Below are 18,396 nucleotides of genomic sequence, written 5' to 3'. Positions count from 1 at the left end.
CTATTAAGAAATATTGTTCAAGGTTTAGGCCTAAATGGTTATCTAATGAACTAATGAGACTCGTAACAGAGAAGAAAAATGCATGGGATGCATATAAATTATCAAGCGACAGATATAAGCTAGTCTGTAATCAGGTCACAAAGCAGGTTAGGCAGGCGAAGGCAGATTACGAGAAATCCTTGGCAAAAGATGCTAAGAAAAACAGCAAGGATTTCTTTACTTATATGAACTCTAAAAGGAAGGGGATGAATCTGATTGGTCCACTTGACATCGATGGTTCAACTCTTGATGATCCTGCTCAGATAGCAAACAAAGTGATTAAGTATTTTGCATCTACATTCACACATGAGGAATTATTAAGGTTTGAAAATGGCAGAAGGTTATCAAATTGTAGCAGGATACGTAATGATTTTGTAATAACTGAGAGCAAAGTGGAGGTGAAATTGTTGAAGTTAAACATAAGAAAAGCACCTGGGGTGGATGGGATCTATCCAGTTATATTAAAGGAGGCGACAAAGCAACTAAGCAAACCCTTAGCCATAATTACGAGAGCATCCTTGGACTCAGGGGAGGTTCCCACGGATTGGAAATGTGCAAATGTATCCCCAATTCACAAAGGGGCATCGAAGGGTGACACAAGTAATTGCAGACCAGTTAGTTTAACTTCTGTTCCGGGTAAAATAATGGATTCACCTGTTAAAGATGCATTGCAGGATCATCTAGACAAGACTGCAGCAAAAATTCAGACACAGCATGGGTTTGTTAAGGGAAAGTCTTGTCTGACAAATTTGGTAGGATATTATGATGTGGTTACAAAGGAACTGGATGCAAAAAATAATTTTGATATCATATATTTGGGTTTCAGGAAAGCTTTTGACACTGTTGCGCATGAAAGACTATTGTACAAATTGGAGCAGAATGCTATTAAGGGTAAATTGCTACAATGGATAAAAGGATGGTTAAGTGGGAGAAGACAGAGGGTGGTAATCAATGGGTGCTGCTCTTCGTGGACTAATGTTATTAGTGGAGTCCCACAGGGTTCGGTGTTGGGTCCACTGTTGTTTTGTATATTTATCAATGATATTGATGAAGGTATATAAGGCTTAGTGTCGAAGTTTGCAGATGATGCAAAGGTTGGCAGCGTTGTTAATGACAGTAATGGCAGTGTGCTACTGCAACAGGATCTAGATAATTTGGGCAGATGAGCTAAGAAGTGGCAACTGAAGTTTAACCTTGACAAATGCAAAGTACTGCATATGGGTAGAAGTAACCCCAGAGAAATGTACCAACTGTGTGGCACTAGACTTAAGGTGGTAGAAAATGAAAAAGACCTGGGAGTAATTGTGCAGGCAGATCTGAAGTTTTCTGAGCAGTGAAGACAGGCTGCCAGGTCAGGTCATTGGGTTTTGTCAATGATATATAGGAATTTTGCTAGCAGGGAAAAGGAGGTGTTTATCCCAATGTATAAGGCAATGGTCAGGCCTCGCCTTGAGTACTGCGTACAGGTCTGGCGGCCTCATTTTAGGAAGGATGTAGATTTAGTTGAGCGTGTACAGAGAAGGGCAACAAGATCGGTGAGGTGAATGAAGGGATCCTCTTACCAAGAGAGGCTTAAGTTCTGCAAATTGCAGCGGCTGGGGACTAGGCACGTGCTCAGTGATCTGATTGAGGTGTATAAAGCCTTGAATGTGTTGAGCACGCTGAATTCTGATGGGATCCTTCCACTTGTTCAGATTACGAACCTAAGGGGGCATAAATTCAAATTAAGAAAAGGCAGGTGTAGAATAGATGTGTGGAAAATTTTGCTTTAGCCAGCGGGTGGTTAATTGCTGGAACAAACTTCCATCTGTCGTTGTGGAAGTTGATAGGTTGAATAAATTTAAGGAGGAACTGGACAGTCATTTGGAGGGAATGGTATGATTTTTTTTTTTTTTTTTTTTTGGCTGATGCTGCATAAGCTCATACACATGCTTTCTTGAATCACATGCCACTACTACTACACTACTGACTACTATGCTGCTGCAACCGGATCTGGAAAGGTTGAGCAGATGGGCTGAGAGGTGGAAAATGAAATTTAACATTGACAAATGTAAAGTGCTACATATGGGAAACAGCAATTCCAGAGCAACGTATCAATTCTGTGGTACTACGCTGACAGTGGTAGAGAATGAAAAGGACCTGGGGGTAATAGTTCAGGCAGATATGAAGTTCTCTGAGCAGTGCAGATGGTCTGCAAGAGTAGCTCATGATGTCTTGTCAATGATATACAGGAATTTTTTCTAACAGGGATAAGGAGGTGATTATTCCCTTCTATAAGGCAATGGTCAGGCCACACCTTGAGTACTGTATACGGGTCTGGAGGCCTCATTTCAAGAAGGATGTATAGCTGCTGGAACGAGTACAGAGAAGGGCAACAAGATTAGTGAATGGAACAAAGGGTTACTCTTACGAAGAAAAGCTTAAGTTTTGCAAATTACAGTGTGTGGAGACTAGGCACCGGCGAGGTGATCTGATAGAGGTGTACATAGGCTTGAATGGTTTGAGCATGCTCAATGCTGATGGGATACTGCCTCTTGCTCAGAATAATCACCTGAGAGGGCATAAATTCAAATTGAGGAAAGAAGACAGATGTAGAATAGATGTGCGGAAATTTGCCTTTAGCCAGCAGGTAGTTGGTTGGTGGAACAGACTTCCATCCCTTGTTGTGGAAGTTGATAACCTAAATAAATTTAAGGCTCAGCTGGATAGGTATTTCGAACGAACGGAGGGGTGAAGTGGAAGTGTTTTTTTTTTTTTTTCCTTTCCTTTTTTTTTGGCTGATGCTGCATAAGCTTGCTTTCTTGCGTTATATGCCTCTACTAATGCTAATCCATGCGGTGTGGCATAGCACATTATCCTTCTGAAAGACGGTACCGCCAGAGGGGAAGACCATTGCCATGAAAGGGTGTACCTGGTCAGCAATGATGTTTAGGTAGGTGGTAGATGTCAGAGTGCCCAGTATGTGGATGACTGGACCCAGGGTATCCCAGCAGAACATCGCCCAAAGCATGACCCTGCCACCACTGGCTTATTTTGTTCTCACGGTGCATCCAGGCGACATCACTTTCCTAGGTAAGCGACGCATACATACCCGGCTGTCCACATGGTACAACAGGGAACGTGATTCATCGGACCAGACTATCTTCTTCCAGTCACTCAAGGTCCTGTTTCGATGCTTGCGCATCCATTGTAGACGCTGTCGCTGTTGAACTGTGGTTAGCATGGGCACTTGGAGCGGCCTGCGGCTACACAGCCCCATTTTCAGCAGTGTTCAGTGTACTTGTGTGTTGTCACATGTTACTCCTGTCAACAGCATTCCAATTACCGGCGAGTTGTGCCACAGTCAGTCGTCCTTCTGTTGCCATGTACCATCCGGGAGAGCCTTCGCTCACCTCGAGCATCAATGAGCCGTGGTCGTCCAACACCTCGCCGGCGGTTCGTGGGTTCCCCCTTCTCGGACCACTTTCAGTAGGTACTAACCACAGCTGACTGTGAGCACCCCACCAGCCGTGCCATTTTGGATATGCTCTGATCCAGTCGTCTGGCCATTACAATTTGGCCTTTGTCAATCTCACATAAGTCTGCTGCCTTTCCCATCTGAAGAACAAGATTAACACTGATTAATGGAGCTCAGTATAATGTTTTTTTATTCTGTGTCCCGACCCACGCACTTGGTGTAGTTCACCTGCAGTTGCTTAGATTTGCATAACGACTCGCTGGTCATAATGTTTTGGCTCATCAGTATATGAAAGTATATTAAGACAAAGTGGAAGAAATAATCTAATTATTGTTACTCCATTTACTTCTTTTTTCCATAGGAAATTGACAACAGACACATGTATAAAAAAGATAAGTAACAATTATTCCTTTTTGCCATGGAGAAAATTTGCATCAGGGGATAAAAGTGTTCTAAATTTGTGAAACTTTACAATATATCATAGGATTTTTGTGTATATATCAATATTCAAACAGTGTACAAAAGTGTGTTATTACTACATTCTTATGTTAATACTTTTTTCATTCTTTCGCACTCTTCTGTTTGATAAAAAGTTCTAGCTTCTCAAAAGTTCTCCCCTCCTTGTTTTCTAATGTCTGTTCAAAAGTCAGAATGCTGTATAATTGATGTGTGTTCTACCTCAAGGATCTATATAATTATTTCTAATAACTTTAGAAACAAAATATCAATTTAATTTGCTTCTGACTCTTGCAATTTCTGAGACCTTCCATCCATATTTTTTTCTTAAAATCTGTTAGTGTTTCTCATTCAGTTCTGGTCCTTGTTTTATCTTTATTCTTCTTGATCCTAATTTTTTATCGTTGTTTACCTAATTAAGCTAAGGGCAAAAACCTCCAGATAAGAAAGGTGTATTATCTTGTTTACATTGAAATAATTAAGTTCAGGGTAAACTCTCTAGCTACAAAATCCATAAAAAGTCATTGTAGATGTTGGGCATAGCCTCTTTATGTACATAGCTATGAGCAAACTGGGTTTGCTTTTTAGATCACAGATTGTGGGAGCATTTGGCATGAGTTGCCTTGATATTGCATCCTCTAAATAACAAGCACTGCTTCAGTGAAAAAGTATACAACTTTATTTACAAGTTATGCCACTATATAGATCTAATTTTTTGGGATCACATTGGTGGCAGCTAGGCATTATGAAGAACTGAACAATCAAGTGATGAAATGTCCACAGTATGTGAAATATGAGATACTGCAGCAAGTGAAGTAGACATAATTAAGCTCAGGAAAAATGGTTTCTGGCTATGAAAACAATAAAAAAGTCATTGTACCTGTTAGTATAGCCACTGTATGTACATTGTTATGAGCAAACTGGGTTTGCTACTTTTTAATTGATCTCATATTGTGGAGACACTTCATCATGAATTGCTAAAGTAATATATTTCTCCATTGAAGCAGTGCATTTTATTTTGAGTGTTTTGATAGACTTCTGGCATCTCCAGCTCTAAAAAATTCCTGATGTGGAATGTAGATGCAAAGTACCGATTCATTTTGTCATTGACCTGAGTAGGTTCTTCACAAATCAAACCGTTCATAGCTAGTGAGCCAATGTGATTCATCCCTTTCCTTTTAGTGTTTACATAAGTAAAGAAGTCTTTGCTGCTTTTCTTTGCCAGAGACTTCTAATCTGCCTTAGCTTGAGTAACCTACTTTGTGACTTGATTACAAACTAGATTACGTATCTATTGTACGACTCTGAATCAATAGATATTTATATGCATTCCACACAGTCTTCTTTTTCTCTTCCACAAGTTTCATCAATATATACAAGGAATATACTTTGCAAGAAGGATAGGCAGGACAGGAACAGAGTATGTCTGCCAGGGGCAAAAGTTGATGACGAAGAGTAGATGTCATCATTTAAGGGCACAAAAGGTGATATTGTACACACGTTGGAACTAATAACATTAAGAGTAATAGATCTGCAGATTTACTCAACAAATACAGGTTAATGTTGAAAAAAAGTTGCGAGTTAGGGATGAATGAGAAAGTGTCTGCAATTCTGCCCAGACACAATAGGAGGCAGTATATGATGAGCGCCTTGTCGATCAATTTGGCCCTGGCGAGATTGTGCTAGGCTCAAGGGGTAGTATTTTTTTTCAGCCTGGTCTGTGCTTGTTGACAGGAGAGACTGCTTCTACAGGGATGGGGTACACTAAATAGAAAGGGTGCAAGAATATTTGCTGATGCTATCGAGGCAGTGTTAGGTGGGTCGGAAAATGCTAGCTTAGGGGGATACACAGACTAAAAGGTTAACAGTGGCCAGAGGCAGAGGCAAAAGTGATTCTTGCATTGCTTCTATTGGAATGAGCAGCAGCATGGAAAGCAAGATGTTGGAGATTTCCAGGACTGTTGGGAGTCATAGTGGAACAAATAAATACATGGGCTGTGTTAGGGTTACTAAGAGTAGAAAAAGGTGCATGTATACTTGTATGTACACCAATGCTTGGAGTATAGTTAATAAACTTGATGAGCTAGAAGTGCTAGTCAAGACATCAAAGGCAGACACTGTTGAGATATCAGAGACTTGTCACACAGAAATAAGCAGTCCAGAATTGGAATTTGGGGAGTTCAATGAGTACAGAGAGGATAGACAGGACATAAAGGGAGGAGGGGTTGTGCTGTTAGTTAAGAAACACATACAATCTAAGGAAGTGCATCCAATTGATCTTGGTGGACAGTGAAATGTTGAGTTGGTGTGACATAAGCACTGGGAAAGGACAAATGAGAGTAGGCGTGTGTTATAGGCCTAATGAATCTGATGAGTATAATGAGCAGTTGTGCAGAGAAATAGAGTGGGCGAGTAAATCGGAATGTCTTATAATGGGGGATTTTAACTTTCCAGATATTGATTGGAACTTGTGGTTTGGTCACTCGCGCACTAGCAAGATTTTTTTTGATTTATTGGATGACTGTTTTCTACAGCAGCATGTGCGAGAGGCAACTAGAGGAAGTAATACTCTCAATCAGCAGTGATTATTCATGCATTAAGAATTTGCAGATAAAGGAACCACTGGGTGACAGTGATCACAATGTACTGATATGGGAATTACTTAGATGTAACTACCATCAAAGCTAAAGGGAAGGGCTTTTGCTTTCATAAAGGTGACTACAGGGGTCTAAGACAGATTTTAAATTCTGTACAGTGGGATCAACTGATGATGTTACCAACGTTGAATTCTAAATGGGAAACCTTCAGGGACTTAATTTTGGAGGCTACTAGTCTTTTCATTCCAATTAAGAAATACTGTTCAAAGTTCAGGCCTAAATGGATGTCAGATGAATTAATGAGGCTCATGGCAGAAAATAAAAATGTATGGGATGCATATAAATTATCAGGTTACACAGAAGCCTATGGCAGATATAAGCTTGTCTGATAGAAGATATAAGTCACAAAGGAGGTTAGGCAGATTACGAGAAATCTTTAGCAAAGGATGCAAAGAAAAACAGCAAAGCATTCTTTACTTATGTAAACTCTAGTAGGAAAGAGATAAATCAGATTGGACCACTTAACATAGATGGGGTGACTATTGATGATCATGCTCAGGTAGCTGATAAACTGAATGAGTATTTTGCATCTACATTCACACATGAGGAGTTATTCAATGAGGGGAATGCCAGGTGTTTATCAAACTGTAATAGGGAGCTAAGTGATTTTGTAATAACTGAGACCAAAGTGGAGGAGAAATTGTTGAAGTTAAAAATAAAAATAAAAGCACCTGGAGTGGACAGGATCTATCCAGTTATATTAAAGGATTCAGCAAAGGAAGTAAACTAACCCTTAGCCATAATTATGAGAGCTTCTTTGGACTGGAAATGTGCAAATGTATCACACCAATTCACAAAGGGGGTTCAAAAGGTGACACAAGTAACTATAGACCTGTTAGTTTAACGTGTTCTGAGGGAAAATAACGCAGTCACTGTTTGATTGGTTATAATGATGTGGTCACAAAGGAACTGAATGTCAAAAATAATTTTGATATCATATATTTGAATTTCAGGAAAGCTTTTGATGCTGTTGCACATGGAAGACTACTGACAAATTGGAGAGGTATAGCATTAAGGGTAAGTTGCTACAATGGATAAAGGAATGGTTGAGTGGGAGACGACAGAGAGTGGTAATCAATGGACACTGCTCTTTGTGGACAAATGTTATTAGCAAAGTTCCCCAAGTTTTGGTGTTGGGCCCATTGTTGTTGTTTTGTGTATTCATCAATGATATCGATGAAGGTGTATCAGGATTAATGTCCAAGTTTGCAGATGATGCAAAGGTTGGCAGAGTTGTTAATGACAGTAAAGACAGTATATGCTACTCCAACTGGATCTAGACGAGTTGGGCAAATGGGCCGAGAAGTGGCAACTGAAGTTTAACTTTGACAAATGCAAAGTACTGCATATGGGTAGCAATAACCCAAGAGAAACGCACAAACTGTGTGGTACTACACTTAGGGAAGTGGAAAGTGAAAAAAGACCTGGGGATAATTATGCCGTCAAATATGAAGTTTGCTGAGCAGTGCAGATGGGCTCCCAGGGCAGGTCATGGATTCTTTTCAATGATATATAGGAATTTTGCCTGGGACAGGGAGGTTATTATCCCGTTATACAAGGCATTGGTCAGGCCTGTACTATGTACAGGTCTGGAGGCCTCATTTTAGGAAGGATTTAGTTGCTAGAAAGAGTACAAAGAAGGGAAACAAGATTGGTGAGAGGAACAAAGGAGTGCTCTTACCAAGAAAGTCTTAAGTTCTGCAAATTGCAGCGCATGGAGACTAGGCACTTGCGAGGTGATCTGATTGAGGTATATGAGGCTTTGATTGGGTTGAGCAAGCTGAATGCTGATGGGATTCTTCCTCTTGCTCAGATTAAGAATGTGAGTGGGCATAGATTTTTTCAAATTGAGGAAAAACAGTTGAAGAATAGATGTGCAGAAATTTGCCTTTAGCCAGCGTGTGGTTGATTGGTGGAACAGACTTCCACATTTTTTGCTGTGGAAGTTGATAGCCTTAAATAAATTTAAGATTGAGCTGGACAGGCATTTGGAATGAATATAGGGGTGAAATGGGAGGTTTTTTTTTTTTTTTTTTTGGCTGATGTTGCTTTCTTGCATCATATGCCTCTACTAATGCTAATATCTAACATCCACTTAGGTTTAAATCTTGAACAAATATCTCTTAATTGGTATAAAAAGCCTAGTAGCTTCAATGATTACATCCCTGAATGCTTCTCATTTAGAATTTGCTGTTGGTAACTTCATCAGTTGGTCCCATTGCATAGAATATAAAATCTGTCTGAGACCACTTTAGTCACCTTTATAGAAGCAAAAGCCCTTCTCTTTGCAGTAGTTACATCTTTTAAGTAAATCTCAAATTAATATGCTATGATCACTCCCATCTAGTGGGTGCAGTTTCTTAGTGCATGAAAGGTCACTGTTGATATCACTGGTCGGCAAAAAAATTTAATTTTTTCGCTCCCTGTTAAAATTCAGGGTGGTTCTTTTAGATTTGATGTTGCCAAATTCAAACATGGCAACCATATTCTTTATGGTTGCCATATTTAACTCTAAAGTGTAACGCCCACCAATTTTAAGAGAGAGAAGATTAAATTCCAAAAATTTATAGTAAGAAAGATTTCATATATTTTAAGAAATCTTACATACAGTACTAAATATTGAACAATGGGTCTATTAACCTTATTCTGTTTTGCCTTTTATAATCGTCCATTGGTGTCTCCCATACAAGATTCTAACGGTAGTCTGCCAACATATTAGGACTCCATTTTCCCTAGTATCTTTTTTCCATTTGAGAAATAGCTTGGTGAAATGTTTCACAGTGTTCGGAGACCATTCTCAAGTTTTCAGGAAAAAAGTGCCGACCGGCTAGCCAGGTGGGTAAAGTGCCTGCCTGGCAACCCAAAGGTCGCGGGTTCGATTCCCGCCTCGGGCTTGGATCAGAGTACTGCAAAAACCTTGGGAGGTGCATTATGGCCACAGAAGCCTATGCGCCAACAACTACAAAAAAAAAAAAAAAAAAAAATCAGAAAAAAAGTCTAAATGGGAAAGTAGGAAATGAAGCTTTAATGACAGGTCTCGGTTTTCGGTCATTAACCTACAATGTTTTAAAACTGAGGATGATGAGAATTTTTAAGCACGTATCTGAGTTTTTTTAACATATTTTCTACGAGAATCTGTCAATTATTTCAGGGAAGAAATTTATATTGTCTAGTGTAATCAGATCAGCAGTGACCCTTCGTGCATTAAGATGACTTCTACTGATCTGATGACCCTTCATCAGCTCAGAAGAAGCAGTCATCCAATAATTCTACATACTCTTTGCTACTCTGTAATTGACCAATTCACAAGTTCCACTCAATATCTGGAAAGTTAAATTCTCCCATTATGAGACATTCTGATTTAACTGACCCACTATATATATCCGTATAGTTGCTCATCATACCCATCAGTTATTAGGCCTATAACACACTCCTGTTCTCAGTTTTTTTTTTTTCCAATGCTTATGTCACCAGACCAACTGCTTTTCACTGGCCACCCATGTAAACCAGATGCACAGCCAGTTGACATGGTTGGCCAGTGAAAAGCAGAGTTAAAAAGCATTTTGTGCTTTTAACTAAGGGCATAACCCTTCCCCTTCTCCTGTCCTGCGTGTCCTTTTTTTACATGCTGCACTCCCCATATTCAAATTCTGCATCTCTTGCAGAATTGGTATCTTAGTGCAGTGGTTCTCTATCTTTTGTCACTCAAGTCACACCTGAAGCTAAAAGATGCATATTCGCGGCACCTAAATAGTAATTGCCACTCGCGGCACACTTTAAAAGGCTCATGGCACAGCAACGTGCCGGGGGAACAGGTTGGTCTTAGTAATACCATGTTTCCAATATCCCTACAACGTCTGCATTTGATGACTTGACCAGTAGTTTAACTACTGGTCAAGTCCACAAAGAACTCTGGAAAGCTTTAAAATTCCCAACATAGTTTTTCCGAGTTGAAACATGTTCCAATAGAAGCAGTGCAAAAATTGCTTACTCCTCTGTTTGTGGCTGTTGTTAATCTATTAGTCATTATATTTCTCCAAGCTGGCAATTTTCTGACCCACCTAACAATGCTTTGATAGTAATAATAATCAGCTAATATTCTTGCACCCTTTCTATTTAATTGTATCCCATCCTTATGAAAACAGTCTGTTTTGTTAACAAGCACAGGCCACTGAAAAAAAAATTCTATCCCACGAACCCTGCAGTCTCTTCAGGGCTGTATTGATTGACAAGACTTTCATCATGTATTTCTCCTATCATGTCTGGGTAGAATTGCAGACTCTTTCAAATTCAATCCTAACCTCAGTCCTAACTTGTTACTTTTTCTCGACATTTCCCTGTTCTTTTTAAGTAAGTCCTTCGATTTCCTACTCTTAATATCATTAGTGCCATTGTGTACAGTGTTATCATTTGTGCTCTAAACGGCCCCGAGTGCCAAGCGATAGTGACAAGTGATTTTTCTCTGCGACTCAAAGTGATCTTTGAAAGTTATATAGTTCTATTTTGTTGTGCGATTTTCTTCTGTTTTGTTCACTTAAAGTGGTTCTTTGCTTAAAAAGTCTTACGTAAGAACCTAAAAAGGGAATCTACCTTTCTTTTTTAGTATTTATATTAAATACTCTAACTCTACTAACCTTAATAACCGCTTGGGTGACTGGTGGCACCGCTCCTGCCTCCACGTGGCGGGGCCGGTAATCTGGGAGAAGAAAGCCCTTCTCCCAGAGCTAAAAGGAGTATACATGGACACTACTGATTTCCCACGATTAGAGCCAAAGAGCTCTCAACATGAGAGCCACAAAACTGATCATGACTTCTCATTGTCGAAAAGACTAAAAAAGGATGCAAACAAGCAGGAACCTCCAGCTTTCCTGATCATCCATTCTCTGTCTTCTCAACCTGTCAGCAAGCTCTGTCCTTTCATCATACAACAATGCCTTGTAAATGCAGCAGCATCTCCAAAAATAGTGAAACGTCTTCAGTCTGGTGACTTGCTAATAGAGACCTCTCATCCAAGACACTCTGACCTCCTGTTAAAACTTACATCTTTAAGTGGAATTCCAATTCAAGTCACTCCACATAACACCCTGAATTCTTCCAAGGGAGTGATCAGTGAATGGGACCTATTGAACGTTTCCGAGGAAGAAATAATCCAGGAACTAAAGGATCAAAATGTCACTCAGGCCAAGAGAATTATGATACGAAAAGACGGCACCTTAGTCCCAACACGTAGCATAATTTTAACCTTTAGTTCCCCGAATCTACCATCCTCAGTGAAAGCAGGCTATTTAAACTGTCTTGTTTGGCCCTTTATCCCAAACCCTCTGAGATGCTACAAATGTCAGAAATTTGGCCACTCCCAGACAGCATGCCGTGGAGATGCAATATGTCCAAACTGCGGTTGCAAAACTCATACTCAATCTGAATGCAAGGCCCAAACTCCGCAGTGTCCTAATTGTAAGGGCAATCATCCAGCTTACTCCAAAGATTGTGATCTCTGGAAGTTAGGAAAAAAAATACAGAAATACAAGACTGAAAATAAAGTATCTTTTCAAGAAGCTAGAAGACAAGTAAAATCAAGTATTCCAAAAACCACTTACACTTCGGCTACCCATAGTTACAAATCAGTAGCATGTCAGACAAAAGTGTCAGTCTGTCCCGACAAATCGATCGTCGACTGGGCTCGATCAGTACTATCAACTCAGCCTACATCTGAATCACAGTTAGTGGACCAAAGTAATAATATGCCACTCACAGTTCCAACTCAAAACGTAACCCACAGTACAATGGCAGAAAAATTGTATAAATCAGATCCTGTGGAGGTGAAAAAACCAACAAGCATGGATACTGATGATATGCCCAACCAAGAAGAATTTCTTGAATTACATGCAGATGGAGATATGGAGGATAAAAATGATTCAGGATGCCCTAATTTTCCCAGAAAAGAAAAATCTAAATCTGACCGTTACAAACAACCCACACATAAAAAGCAGACAGATTCATCTTCCTCTTACAAAACCAAATAATGGAACATATTATCCAACGGAACTGTAGAGGTCTTCGCAGTAACATAGATGATATACATGAATTAATTCATCACTATAAACCTCTTGCAATGTGCTTGCAAGAAACTAATTTGACATCTCTGGTCTCAGTTTCAATCAAAAATTACACTGTATTCAGGCAAGACAGGGCTGACTCCAATAACGTTCATGGAGGAGTAGCGATACTCGTGGATTCAAGCATCCCTGCCAGACGTATTCCATTACAAACATCCTTAGAAGCTGTTGCCACGCGTGTTGTTAATGGTATTACTCTAACATTGGTTTCCATTTATCTTCCGCCTAATCATCAGTATACTTCAGGAACTTGAAGATCTTGTTATGCAGTTACCATCACCGTTTTGTTTACTAGGAGACTTTAATGCACATCACCCATTATGGGGTTCCCCCCACCTCAGACAGACGAGGTAAGCTTATCGAAATGCTGATTGATAGGCAGAATTTATCATTACTGAATACTGGGTCTCCTACATATGTGCATCTCACTACGGGCTCAACATCTGCCATAGACCTTTCCATCTGTTCCCCAATCCTCTTTCCAAGTATAGATTGGATATCTCTGAGTGATCCTTATAGTAGCGACCATTTTCTGTTAATCTGCAAAATTCAAACATTCTATTCCTTTCCAACAGAAAGTCCAATTAAATGGAAATTTTCAAAGGCCAACTTGGCAAAATACAGATCGCACATCTCATTTGACAACGATATCATTCAGTCCGGTTCCATCAATAGTGTTACTGAGCACATCACAAATCAAATGCTGACAGCCGCATCCGTCGCAATTCCTCAATACCAAGCAAGAAATAGATGAAAAATAAATTACTGGTGGAATGAAGATTGCAATAATGCAAAAAAAGAGAAAAACAAAGCATGGAATCTTTTCCGCAAATATCCTACCACCCCCAATCTTATTAACTATAAACGGCTCAGAGCTAAAGCTCGCTATATCAGATGCAAAGCAAAAAAAGAAAAGAAACTTGGATTAAATTCGCCTCATCAGTTAATAAAAATACCGATATAAGATTAATCTGGAGAAAAATAAATTTCCACCAATATTGTTCAGTTTGAACAATAAATTTCCACCTCTATCCACCCCGCTACTAAACTGGAATGGACAAGAACTCTCTAATCCCACAGAAATATCAAATGCACTGGGAATTGTATTTTCTCTGTTGTCTTCTTGTAATGCTTATGATCAATCATTCCAAAAACGTAAAACAGTTGCAGAGAAATCCAGACTGAATTACACTGACAATTCTGCTTTATTTTATAATAAACCATTTACCATGTTTGAGCTACAGCAATCTCTTACAAACTCAAAAAACAGTGCTGCTGGCCCTGATGGGATATATTATGTAATGCTCCGAAATCTGGATCAAAGATCACTCTCTTCGCTGCTCCTATTTTATAATCGAATTTTTTCTGAACATACCTTCCCAAGCTCCTGGAGTCATTCTTAGGTACTACCGACTGCAAAACTAGGTAAAGATCATTCTGTTCCTCAAAATTACAGACTGATATCCCTTTTATTATTATTATTATTACTAGCCATATAGTGCAAGGAAGCCTGAGGCTTATGCTGCACCAGCCAAAAAAAATTTCCAAGTTACCCTGAGAGAGAGAGAAGGGAATCACCAAGAAAGACAAGAATGACGATATCCAGCTGAGGACCCTGGGTGTGCCAAACCCATACTCACCAGATGTGAGCGCCCTTACCAGCTGTCTCAGCAAAACTCTCGAGAAAATGATACATCGGTGTCTCACTTGGTTCTTCGAGTCTCAAAACTTGATAAATAACAACCAATTCGGTTTCCAGAAAAGCCGATCCTCATTGGATCTCATGATCAAAGCCGAGACAAATATCAGAAGTGCTTTCATCAAAAAGGAACATCTCGTCATGGTCTGTCTTGACGTTGAGAAAGCCTTTGACGCTACGTGGCATTTTGGCATCTAAAAGGATCTACATTCTCTTGGCCTGAGAGGTAATTTACCATATTTTATCCAAAATTTCCTTCAACGGAGATCCTTTCAAGTTCGTTATCGGGGAACCCTCTCTAAAAACTTTATCCAAGAAGAAGGAATTCCACAAGGGTCTGTTCTCAGCGCTACCTTGTTTGCAATGAAAATGAATCATATAATTGAACTCATTCCAAAAACTGTGGATTCATACCTTTTCGCAGACGATCTCTCAATTTCTTGTCATTCTCAAAACATGCATTATATCAATGAATCGCATCCTGACATGGATGACACAAAATGGTTATAGACTATTCAGCCAGAAATCTACTGCCATTCACTTTAGCTCCAGACATAATATGCATCTGGATCCCGAGCTGCACTTGAATAACCATCCTCTTCCCATAGCTAATTGTATTCGTCTACTAGGATTGTTCTTTGACAATAAGTTAAATTTCCAAAAGCACATTGAATATCTCCGGACTACTTGTCAAAAAAAACTGAACATACTCAGAGTCTTATCAGCCACAACATGGGGAGCAGATCGTTACAGCCTGCTTCGTTTATATAGAACCATAATCAGATCACGACTGGACTACGGTGCACCTGTCTTCGACTCTGCCAGGGAGAGTGCTTTATCTCGCCTCAACCCTATTCAACATTCAGCTCTCAGAACAGCACTAGGTGCGTTCAGAACATCTCCAGCTCAAAGTTTGTATGTTGAAGGTCATGAACCTCCCCTAAATATCAGGAGAAAGATGCTGCTGCTGAATTATGCAACCAAGATCCAAAGCCAGATGACCCATCCTAATTGGTCAATACTTTATAATCCACAGTTTACGACCTTCTTTAGAAACAAACCACAGTCAGTTCGGCCTGCTGGTATTAGACTAAAACAACTAGCAGAAGATTGGGATATACACTTCAATAAAATCTTACAAGATCCTATAGATCCCGACCCTCCATGGTCTGTCATCATGCCATCTAGCCGACCGGGCTAGCCGAGTGGGTAAAGTACCTGCCCGGCATCCTAAAGGTCGCGGGTTCGATTCCCGCCTCGGGCTTGGATCAAAGTACTGCAAAAACCTTGGGAGGTGCAATATGGCCACACAAGCCGATGCGCCAACAACTACCAAATCAAAAAAAAAAAAAAAAAATCATGCCATCTTGTGACAATTATTTCCAACAATGGGGTAAACACTCCCTATCAGATATTAACATCCAATAGCTACACATAGCGCATACTCAATGTTATCATGACTTCATTAAAATTTATACAGATGGATCGAAGTCTGAGAGTGGAACGGGCGCAGAAGTAGTACTCCCTGATACTATCATTTCCCTATCTCTCCCAACAGAGTGCAGTAGTTACACGACTGAATCATATGCCATAAAGCTTGCTATAGAACATATTTTCCATATGTCAATTCAAAAGAGCTTAATATACACAGACTTGCAGAGTTCCTTGTTAACCTTGCAAAACAACTCCCCATCTACTCACCCGCTAATAAAGCCTATTAGAAAAGAGTTGATTCTGAGAGAGCATCAACAAAAGGTTATTTTCTGCTGGATACCTAGCCATACTGGAATACCAGGAAATGAAATTACAGATGATGCTGCCAAACATCCATCGAGAGCAGCCCCAACGAATTCCTTAGTACCATTCACAGATTATAAAATGAAGATCCGAAGTATATGTAAAGGTCAATGGACTCTTCAATGGCAAGCGCAAATTCATAATAAACTTTTTCAAATTAAACCTGTACCAAAATTATGGGCTTCAACCTTCATTGCAAACAGACAAGAAGAAGTAATTCTAGCCAGAGCTAGAATCGGCCATACTCATTTAACTCACATGTTCCTCCTGTCAGGAAATGACCCTCCTCAGTGTAACCATTGTCATACACCACTCACAGTCAAACACATACTTCTGGAATGTAATCTGTATAATAATGCTCGACTAGTGTCATTCAGTTCTCTGGCAAGCTTAAAGGAACCTTTGTCACTTAGCCATATCATAGGTGAAAAATCAAATCTCGCAGAATTCTTCTCCTTCCTAAAACGAATAGGACTGTATAGCCGTTTCTAACTGCTTCTACCTGAACCAACACAGGCAGTATGAACCACCTTTCTAAGTGCAATATGGCCTAAGTAGCCATTGCACTTAAAACCCCATCAACAACAACACGTGCTCTAAAAAGATCATATCTGATGACATTATCACATCGCATCAAAATCACATCGTAGCAAAGTGAATAATGAGAAGAAGCTTAAGAGTAGAACTGGAAGTTCTGACTATTAGTGAAGAAGCCCTTCATGCAGCTAAACTTTGTTTTTTTTTTTAAATACTGTGGACCATCATAAAAAAAATTTTTTTTTAAATGCAGTAGACCATCATAAAATTTTTTTTTTTTTTTTTTTTTTTTTACCTGTTGCAATTGCAAAGACTGAATATGATTTGGAAAATGTTTCTGGTGGGGAAACAAAAAAAAACAAAAAAAACCCCACTTTCTGTTAGTAATACAGTATTATTAAATGTGCAAATATTCTGCATATATAATTTTGTTTTTATGTATGTATGTAAAATGCCTTTGAAACTGAAACAGTATTTAGTGTAACTGGACTCATAACTGTGTGTAAGATATGTATGCATTTTATATCTGGTAATAGTTTTATTATATTTCTACTAATTTCAATGTAGATAATTTCTTAGGAAATGAAGCAAATATTGAAGAACTTTTATTGTATCTAAACATATTGGCTTGTACAGGAGCATATGATTTAACATCTATAACTATATGTTGCCTGTAAATAAACAATGAAACAGACACAATTTGGCCTCAGTAGCCCTTATGTCATTAAGCCCAATACCAACAATAACAATTCAATGTAGATTAAAAAAAAATGTCAACCATTGTTATAATGTCATTTAATTTTGCAGTCCTCTTCATGATGCTGTAACTGAGTTTGACTGTGTGTGTATATATGTATATATATGTGCATGTATGTATATATATATATATAATTTCTACCCCTTTATTTTGTATAGCCTAGGCACTCTGTAAAGCTATTATCTGTATTACGACAGCTACCTCAGCGACTAGGTCCTGATACATTTTTCAGTTTTTCTGGTAAAAAAGGAGCAGTAAGTTATTCTTTCTTTTCTGAATAGTGTATTAGACTTGAATGTTGAATTAATGGTTTATTTGTAAATATTGAAATATTACAAAGAAGTCTGACAAATTTCATATCAGTATGTTATGTATGAAAGTAAAATGATATATAAAAATATGTACAGCCGCCCGCCGACTTACGTGAGGGTTATATTCCGCAGAACTCTATGCAATCAAATTCAGCACTCGCAACTATGCGTGCTGAATTTGATTGAAGCAAAAAAGAAATGTTCCACGAACATGTAAATATAATTATTTATTCAATTTTTTTATCTCATGCGCAGGAAAAATTACAAAAGTGTACAAAATTACAAAGAGAGAGAGGAGACAGGCATTTCGAGCATCGTTGCCAGAATTAACTCTCCAGCTGATAAGTACACCACTGCGGAAGTTGAGGGACATTGGAGATTTAGAAGGGATTTTTTAAAGTATGTGGCGAAGTTGCCAATTTTTCTGCAGCTACAGAATCGACACTGGTGAGATTCACCGTATACTTTAATGTTTTGGAAACCAGCACGATGCTTGAACCTATTAAACCACCCAAGTTCATGGTTGCTCACCATGAACTTGGCTTGGGGTTCGCTGTACTGTCTTTATAA

General features: G+C 39.1%; 1 protein-coding gene across 1 annotated transcript in view; it reads left to right on the top strand.

Annotated features, from left to right (window-relative positions):
* rg (A kinase anchor protein rugose) overlaps positions 1-18,396 on the top strand; it is a 1,582,765-nt gene that overhangs the window by 79,209 nt on the left and 1,485,160 nt on the right. Inside the window, exon 5 of the mRNA XM_090384432.1 lies at positions 17,674-17,769. Within this exon, the coding sequence (XP_090240558.1) occupies positions 17,674-17,769 (96 nt within the window). The remainder of the gene's footprint in view (positions 1-17,673; positions 17,770-18,396) is intronic.

This window comes from Mastigoproctus giganteus, chromosome 11 (assembly GCF_048544385.1).
Source record: "Mastigoproctus giganteus isolate SK-2022 chromosome 11, ASM4854438v1, whole genome shotgun sequence".
NCBI lineage: Eukaryota > Metazoa > Arthropoda > Arachnida > Uropygi > Thelyphonidae > Mastigoproctus > Mastigoproctus giganteus.
This window is presented reverse-complemented; position numbering and strand designations above follow the sequence as displayed.